The 9,009-nt window shown below is 45.0% G+C and overlaps 1 protein-coding gene across 1 annotated transcript; it reads left to right on the top strand.

Moving 5' to 3' along the window:
- The first annotated feature begins 3,186 nt into the window (after nt 1-3,186).
- On the top strand, nt 3,187-8,320 carry LOC129388113 (uncharacterized). The gene is made up of 3 exons (XM_055078179.2): nt 3,187-3,353; nt 6,379-6,574; nt 8,213-8,320. Exons 1-3 carry the CDS (start codon nt 3,187-3,189, stop codon nt 8,318-8,320), a joined length of 471 nt encoding a protein of 156 aa, XP_054934154.2.
- The last annotated feature ends 689 nt before the right edge of the window (nt 8,321-9,009 follow it).

Here is a 9,009-nt window from a genome sequence, read left to right on the forward strand (position 1 = left end):
GTAAGAGCTAACTGACGTCACAGGTGCACCATTAATAAAGTAGGTGTGTGTGGCAGCGTTACGAGATATACGCATGGCCTTGCATTTATTTGAATTTAGTTGCATGCACCAATTAGAACACCACTCAATTACGCGGTTAAGGTCGTCCTGCAGCTCTTGCGAATCTGAAGGATTAGTAATTTTACGGTAAAGAACACAGTCATCCGCGAAAAGCTTTATGGAAGAGTAAAGAACGCAGTTCGGAAGATCGTTAATATAGATTAGAAAGAGAAGTGGACCCAGGACTGACCCTTGAGGAACACCTGCTGGTACGTTAGAAAACCGAGAATTACAGTTATTAGTGTTTACAAACTGCGTCCTGTTAGAAAGAAAGTTTTTTATCCATTCGAGTACATTAGCGTCCAAGTTAAGTTGAGACAGCTTAAGCAGAAGTAAATCATGGGTCACAGAGTCAAAGGCTTTGGCAAAATCAAGAAATACGCAGTCAATGTCGGTACCTAGATCAGAAATTGCAAAGAGATCGTTAGTAAATGTTAAGAGCTGTGTTTCACAGGAAAAGAACTTACGGAAACCATGTTGACAGGGGTTGAAAAAGGAGTTTGATTCTAAAAACTCAGCCAAATGTGAATATATTATATGCTCAAGAATTTTACATGAAATGCTTGTTAGTGAGATAGGCCTGTAATTGCTTGGTAAGTGTGTGTTACCTGATTTATGAACTGGAATCACCTTTCCCACGCACCAGTCGTGTGGAAGAACAGACTGCTGTAATGACTGAGTGAAAATGTGCGACAAAATAACAGCAGAAAATACATTAGTACACTTCAAAATTTTTGAGTTCAGGCAGTCTGGGCCGGCAGAGGAGGACGTTTTGTGATTGTTAATTAGGCAGCTAACACCAACCCAGTCAATAGAGATTGGATCCATGGGCGAAAAACCAGAATTGGATACAAGCGGTAATCCACGTGGCATTGTGGTAACATGTGAAGAGAACACATCATTAAATACATTACAGCATTCTTCAGGAGCAACAGGTTGATCATTTGGGTATGTTAATTGGATTATTTTGCTTGGTGTACCGTTAACTATGGTCCAGAATTTACGAGGATTAGTTTGCAAGATGGACGGAAGGGTAACAGAATAAAAATGCTGTTTCGCACTAGCGGAGGCTGTGTTGTAGTCATTTTCAGTGAGGTAGTAAGCGGACCAAGCAGCGTCACTGCATGAAGCTTTTGCGCGACGAAACAACCGCTTTTTTTTGTTACGTAGTCGCTTCAAAAAGGGGTTGAACCAAGGGGACCGTGGCTTGCAAGCGACTGTTCTTTGCGGTACGAAACGTTCGATTAATGACTACAATTTATTTTTGAAAATGCACCAGTTTTCTTCAACACAGCGCTGATCGCAATTAGCGATGTAAGAAGCTGCGAAATTTTCCATTTCAGCGGTAATGGAAGCCAAGTCGGCTTTGCTGTAATCGCGGATCACCTTCGTAGTTTTCTTAACAGGAGCCCGTGCGTTGATATGAAAAGTGAGTGCAAGGTGATCACTTAAGCCTTTTATGTAAATAATTGGGGAAACTGTGTCAGGGTTCGTAGTGAGAATCAGATCTAGTATGTTAGATGAAGAGGCAGACACGCGTGTTGGTTTCAGTACAAGCTGGGTGAAGTGGAAATCCAAACAAGTGTTTATGAACTGGGTACTCTGAGAAGACTGGGACGTTGCCATGTCGTTACGCCAAATGATATCGGGAAAGTTAAAGTCACCAAGAAGAAAAAGGGGAGCGTTAGGGTATCTGACAACTAATTTGTTCAATGCGTCGTGAAGGTCATCGCAAAATGATGTCGAAGCAGTAGGAGGGCGATAGCATGTGCAAAATATAACATCTCTGTTGTCGAGTACAACGCGCACGCAAACAAGTTCAAGTGGTGTTTCTATGGAAACTGAGCTTGAAGTGAGCGTTTCAGATACTGCAATCAAGACACCTCCACCTGATCGCACACCACGATTGTCTGCGTGCAGCGCCACTCATACGCTTACCTTAGACCTAACTGAGGGTGGGGCCGCAGGTAGCGCTGTCTTTCGCGACGCTGGTGTTCTAGGTTATGCCGGGGCGTGTGGGGCGCCTGGGACGGGAGGAGGGTGTCTGGACAGGCGACACCCGCTCAGTGAGTCATAGCTCGAGCTGCACTGTCCGTTCTGTCGTTCACCGTGGCTGCGATATGTCCCTGGCACCATAGTATTCTGTGTTTCTCATGTAATGTTGTACCTAAGAGGAGGGCGACACACGCAGGATCGCGGCCACTAGTGAAATAACGGCGTGCTATTAGAGAATCCGTCAGGATATGAGGCCACTGCCTCATGGCTTCATTGGTTTTGACTGCGACGGTGACCGCTAGGGCTTCCGCAGTGTTTGCCGAGCAGGTCTTGGCTGAGGCACAGGTGAATAAACTTGGCCTGTGGGCCGAGCCAACGATGGCCAGCGAAAAACCTTGTGTGCCACCGCGGGCTGCATCCGTGTAAAGTGTGTAGTTCAGTTGCATGCTGTTTTGTGAGTTGTTAAGCTCTGGCGTCGTGGCGCGCTCGGTGGTACAAGAGATTCCTGTTTTTCGGTATAGGCGCCGTGTGGATTTGGGTTCGGATATTGGTGGAGAGGTGTACGAGTTCTTCGTGGCTGTATTGCGGCTGCATGGGATACACTAAGCCACGTAGAACCTGTTTACCCCTGGGCGTCAGGCTGTGTCTTTCTCGTTGCGATATGAGGACCGCGCCCCTCAGCTCCTCAAAGGTGTTGTAGATCCGAAAGCCTAGAAAGCGATCCGTAGGTGTTCCTGTCGGTTGCCCGAGGGCAGCCTTGTAGGCGGTACGGATGAGCGCATCAGCTTGTTTGACCTCGGCCTTACTAAGTTCTCGGTGGGCTATCGCAATTAAATGGAACCAGCGACATATACCATGTACGAGCTTTGTTCGACAGCATCGACACAAAGCCAGTTGGTTGCGGGCGTGAACACGTCGACTGAAAATCTGTGCCTACTATATTTTTAGACGAACATAAGATTGCAGATATGTCTTGGTATCGCCTCATGTTGAATACTGTGGGGCAGACCAACACTTTCAGCTCGTGGCTAAGGAACGGTAAAGAGAAATACTGAATTCGTGCACGTCAAAGAAAGAGAAAGAGGAAGAACAATGACCAGCACGGCGAGGAAGCCAAGCACCACCAAAGATGTCAAGAGGAGGTCGTCCAAGGGAAGCAGGTGCAAGTCTACCAAGGGGGTTCCTCCCCCTATAGAGGCGTTGGTGGCGCTAGAGATTGCTGGGCCAGAGAAGAGCGCCTACGAACACGGCATCAACAGGTACGGGAACGCCTCCTCATCGGCCTGCCGCGACCTGTTTTGTTGAGCTATACAGATACCTTTCTCAGGCAGCCGGCCACTGTCAGATGAAAATATATCAAACAATGGTCACGACAGGCGACTGATCTAGCGGCCGAGTGCACGAATTCATTTCTAAGAACAGTGCCTGGCGCTGCCACATATTTACTTTCGACTGATTTACGTTTTTCTACTGTTTCCCCGTTTCACTTTATATCTCATTCTTGAGCCACTGCAAATGGTAGCAGTCTAGGCCCATTTCAATTCAATTTGATTCTTTACGGACAGAAAACATACAATGCTTCCAACAATAGTTCAATCCAAATTGCCAAAGGGTAGTTACGGTCCTACGGATCAGTACAAATCACGCAAATTAACGACTGCTACTAAATATATGCAAAATCATTACAGCTTATTCCTACTTATATCAGAACTAAATATCTGCAGAAAAAATATATTTTTCACTTTACAGTCATATTCCGGCAAACACATAAGATAAAACAAGATCACCGCACATAGACACTTTCAAGGAAATTTCTCGCACTATAAGTATATTCTAAAAATTATAGTGAAACTTCCCACAAAAAAATTCCAACAGAACCTATATCATGACGAATGTCGACGTCAATGCGATTAGCATTGAATAAACGTAGTGACACACTGTATTGCCGACTTGATGTGCTCTGATCACGTTCCTATCATTGTGAGCCGTTATCGCTCTTTAGCGCCTTATTCATACGCGGCGAAGCATTATCGGCCGTGATCAATCGTACTTAGGTGGCGGCGGCGTATGGTGCGGCCGCGTGGCCCCTACCTTGAAAGCGATCTGCGATAGGGACATTGCGCACAGAGTGCTGATGGCTTCCTGTCCGCTGTATTTTCGCCGCTTAGCACGCGTTGAAGCGAGAGGCAGCACGAAGGTCAATTCATTCGCTGCTACGGGCCCTATCAAGCGATCACCTTGCGTGGCGTATGGACGGACTTGTTTCCTCGTCACTAGGAATAGAAACGCTTACGCATTTAAAAAAGAACGAGAAAGCGCACCTTCGCGCATACGCGGCTGCACGATAATGTGGGAGTAAAGACTTCTTGCGGATCGAATGAATTGAAATTGCGCTACGAACGTATGCGCATGCTGTGTGCGTGTGTGCGTGCGTGCGTGCGTGTACTCGTGTTTCGACTCTTCATGCATGTACTCTCACGTAGCTTCGCTGTATATAGATTGGAACTCGTTGGATCTGCTGTATTTTTTATACACGTGTGTATGTGTTATTCAAAGTGCTATTCCAGTTTCGGCCTACTGCCGCAGCTGCAAGAGTGGCTCCGCCTAGTCAGGCTACTATAGCCTTTAGCCGAGTCCTCTAAGGCATTTGTTTGTATATCTGTCTTTAATAAATGGTTAAAAAAATTAAATTATGGGCTTTTACGTGCCAAAACCACTGTCTGATTATGAGGCACGCCATAGTAAAGGGCTCCGGAAATTTAAACCACCTGGGGTTCTTTAACGTGCACCTAAATCTTAGTACAGGGGTGTTTTCGCATTTCACCCCCATCGAAATGCGGCCGCCGTGGCCGGGATTCGATCCCGCGACCTTGTGCTCAGCAGCCTAACACCATAGCCACTGAGCAACGACGGCGGTTTAATAAATGGTTAAAAAAATAAAGAATGACAAATCGTAAATACGCGGTTAGCAAGTGAAGGTAACCAGAGGCACAGAAGATATCATTGCATAAATAATTACCGCATTCTCCTTAAATTTAAACCTCCATGTTTGTCCCTTTTCTTTAGTGCCTGTCTCTGCTTAACGTACCGCAGTATATATTCAGGAGCGTAGGCAGATAATTTAAAATTAGTAAACACCTGTTTACCATGTGTAGTTTTACCGGGACATTAATTGTACTCATTTGCTATATTCCAGTATATTCACTGAGGTACCGTAAGACCGATTGCACCCATAGGCGCATTCATATATGATGGATACTACTGACATCAGTATCAACGTGTGGATACCCTCACTACAGTACTTGGCTGTGACACCGAAGGAGGGCATCGCGACACGCGTGGTAACAGAGATCTATAGCTGCTTGTAATAGAGCTTAGTACAGCCGCGGCCCACCCAGCCACGATGCGTAGGGTTATTGTATACGGCGGAACACTGCGCTTCCAGGCTGCAGTTGAACACAAAATAGTTCTCAGCGCTTACCCACAGGCCTGCAAAACATATTTTGTTCATGCAGGAAAAACAGTAGCGTGCAGTTAATAACATTTTTTTTACTTTATGTGTGCACATGCCTGATCGTGATCCGAAATATTTTGATCCTGCGCTTATATTGAAATATACGCAAACATCCCCCGCCAACATCACGGTGTCTGCATGTAGGCATGGTCACACGTCATTGAGGCCAGAGCAGCAGTGGACCCCTCGCTCTGCTCTTTTTTGTCACCAATTCAAGCTAGAGAAATAATACATAACACACGCTCATGCTCCTTATTTTCGCTCAGTTCCTGTGAACAACACATCACCAGGTGTGTGCATGGGGCTCGTTCTTACGACAAGGTGTTGCTAATTTCCTTTAACCTTCCACCTTCATTTTTAGAGTTGTCCAGGAGAACATATTAAAAAGGCGAGCCGATGAATAACCACCTTGATAATACCGTGTTTACAGATTTACATCATGACCGTTCCTTAACAGCAGCATAATTCGGCTTTCTTTGTCATTGTTTGCTTCCCCTGACTGGGACTTTCTTGGCTGCGCGGAGTATCCACACTTCATGGCTTTCTTGTCCTCGGTGTGTGTTTCTATTCGTCCCAGCATGTCTCGCCATTGTGTGAAGATCATGGAAATCAAGGGGTTCGGGCTTGAACATTACGAGATCTCGCATTTGGTTTCGCAGACTAATGCAATGTTTTACTCCACAGTTACGGATTCCTTCTCTTCGGTAATACTGCAAGTGCGCTGTGGGGTGCGCTAGCACGTGGCGATGCTGCCGATTCACTCGCCGCAGGTACCTGAAGGAGGCACCCAGCTACCTGAACAAGACGCAGATGTTGACTTCAGGCAGCCTGCCGCCCGAGAAGTCATTCTTCCGACGCAATTTGCCCGGAATCTTGATTGTGTCTTGTGTGCTGCTGTTCACACTCGTGGTCTTCGTGGAGCAGGCAGACAAGGACGACGCTGAGACGGGTCTGGTCTATCCCACGGTGAGCGGATATTGAAACCATCTGTTTTAACCTGGGACGTGAAATATCGAGCAACCATTTGCGAAATGAGCGTTATGAAAGAGCGACTCCCCCCCGCAAAAAAAAAAAAAAAAAAGATGGCGGCGAAATGTCACGTGTGTTTTGTGTACCATCTACTGTGATCACCCACGAACAGAACGCGAAGCTATGTCTTTTGTTTTCTCGGAATCACTGGCACACCGCAGAAGACCTTCTTGTTGAAGTCGGCGCTGTTGATGTTCTGACCCTAATGTCAATCCGAAGGGTTCGCGTCGAGGGTGGAATGCGCCCGCATATAGGCCGGAAGAAATGTGTAGAAACCCGCCGTGGTTGCTTAGTGGTTATGGTGTTAGGCTGCTGGGCACGAGGTCGCAGGGTCGAATCCCGGCCAAGGCGTCCACATTTCGATGGGCGCAAAAGGCGAAAACACCCGTGTACTTAGATTTAGGTGCACGTTAAAGAACCCCAGGTGGTCCAAATTTCCGGAGCCCCCACTACGGCGTGCCACATATTCAGAATGTGGTTTTAGCACGTAAAACCCCATAATTTAATTTAATTAGATATGTAGAGATTGGTGAATTTTAGGGTTTAACACAGAGTAAACTACAGGGAAATCTGGCGCCAGTGTCCACATGCGCCGCCACAACAGCCAGAAAATAAAATTACCGATAGTCCATGGATTAGCTAAAACATAGGGGCGCTGTATGATATAGTGCATTCGCTTATTAAAGTTATAAAAGCAAATTTTCTCACATCCCTTCAATGACAACACCTTCGACACTTTAGTCTATAATTTATACATTAGCATAGTTTTCAGAACACCATAAAGAAATATAATTCTGTACTGCAGAAATGATTACAGGTGGTTAGTGTTAATGACCAATCATCGCGCAGCTCTAGCAACACACACACTCGAAATTGTCGTGATGAATTTATGCTCTGGAAATTACACAATCAAATCAATAATCGTGAATGAAGAGTACTTAGCTGCTCCGATAACACCATAAGGCTACAACAAAGCACAGGATAATAAAAACAAATAAGAGCAGCAATATGCATTCAGAGCAAATCCTTGCCAATCACACAAAAACTATTTGACTATACCATTGTAACTGCAATTTGGATTCGACTACAGCGCCGCGTTTCCCTCTTGGGATGTTAGTAAAAATTATGTGCAGCAGGAAGTTCGAATAGCAGTGGCCTAACTGTATTCAATTTTTGTGTTCTCCTAAAGTGTAATAGACTTTTATTATAAATGATTTACTGCTCTCAAAGTTCCAAGGGCATGGTGCAATTCAGTTGATACTCGTTCAGCGTTAACACAATAATGACGCCACTCCTCTCCTTCTCTCAGTGTAGTTGGCGTCACATTCTATCATACGTATAAGCTCTGCTGTATACAACAGTGAAGTGTTTCCATTCAACAAATTCCATCGTTTTCACGGTTTGTGCCTTTATTTACCCTTATAAGAGTACGAAAACGTGTCTCGTATAGCGACAAGACTTGACAAGTTGCAACGGTGCAGGGTGGTCAACTCCTTTGATGACGGCCTTGCAAATTGTGGTGCCTTGGTGTCGCGGTCAACCTTTCATCTCACAGCTTACGCTTAACAATTGCAGCCGGAGGCGACCACCACCACAGGGGCCGACAATTCCACGAGCGAGACCATTCTCATAGAAGGCGGCCGAGGTTTCCCTGGCCATGATCAAGAGGGCGAAGAAGAGTGAAAGCACAAATCAAATAGTTATTCAGGAAATTAATAAGTTCACGCACGCTTCAATTTAGTAAATGTTGGTCACATTTTCTGCATCGGCCTTGCTTAAGTGTTTGAGTGCATTGATGAAAATGACTTTCCACGGAAAACGCTTTTGTCTCAGGCCAATTGTTGTACTACACTTCCAACGAAGAGAGTGTATTCAGAAAACTGTGCCAGGCATTTATCATTTCGGGGTAGGGAGTGACGCTATATTATTGCGAAGAATCTGCTAAAAAGCGAATAGCTGTTCGAGTATCGGACTAGTAGAAGAAAACGCCTCTGTCGCCCAGGGTAAAGTAACAAAAGTTAGGGAATTTTTAACATAACAATTTGTAGATATCAGCATTTTCTTTAATTACGCGTAATTTTTACTATGTGTCTACTCCGGAATAAAATCATGCATAACATTTCGTGTAACTACACAAATAAAAAAAAAACCAGCTACTTAACGTTAGGATTTATATTAGTAGACAAATAAAAAGTGTAGCGGGCACTTGGTACTGTGATATGATGAAAGACTGCGCTGCGAAGCGATATTTTCGACACGGACATAAACAACTAGCAAATTCTAATTATTATAATTATAATTATTAAATTATAATTATAATTATTGGCGCTGACTTTGTAAATAAACAGAGAAGCTGTCATTAAATAGCTATC

Source organism: Dermacentor andersoni, chromosome 10 (assembly GCF_023375885.2).
Source record: "Dermacentor andersoni chromosome 10, qqDerAnde1_hic_scaffold, whole genome shotgun sequence".
Taxonomy (NCBI): domain Eukaryota; kingdom Metazoa; phylum Arthropoda; class Arachnida; order Ixodida; family Ixodidae; genus Dermacentor; species Dermacentor andersoni.

What these genes read in the sequence shown, in the direction of transcription:
- LOC129388113 (XM_055078179.2), top strand. Translation starts at nt 3,187, where the DNA reads ATGACCAGCACGGCGAGGAAGCCAAGCACCACCAAAGATGTCAAGAGG. An exon ending in TACGAACACGGCATCAACAG is followed by an intron (nt 3,354 to 6,378) that starts GTACGGGAACGC and finishes CACTCGCCGCAG; the next exon opens with GTACCTGAAGGAGGCACCCA. An exon ending in CGGGTCTGGTCTATCCCACG is followed by an intron (nt 6,575 to 8,212) that starts GTGAGCGGATAT and finishes TAACAATTGCAG; the next exon opens with CCGGAGGCGACCACCACCAC.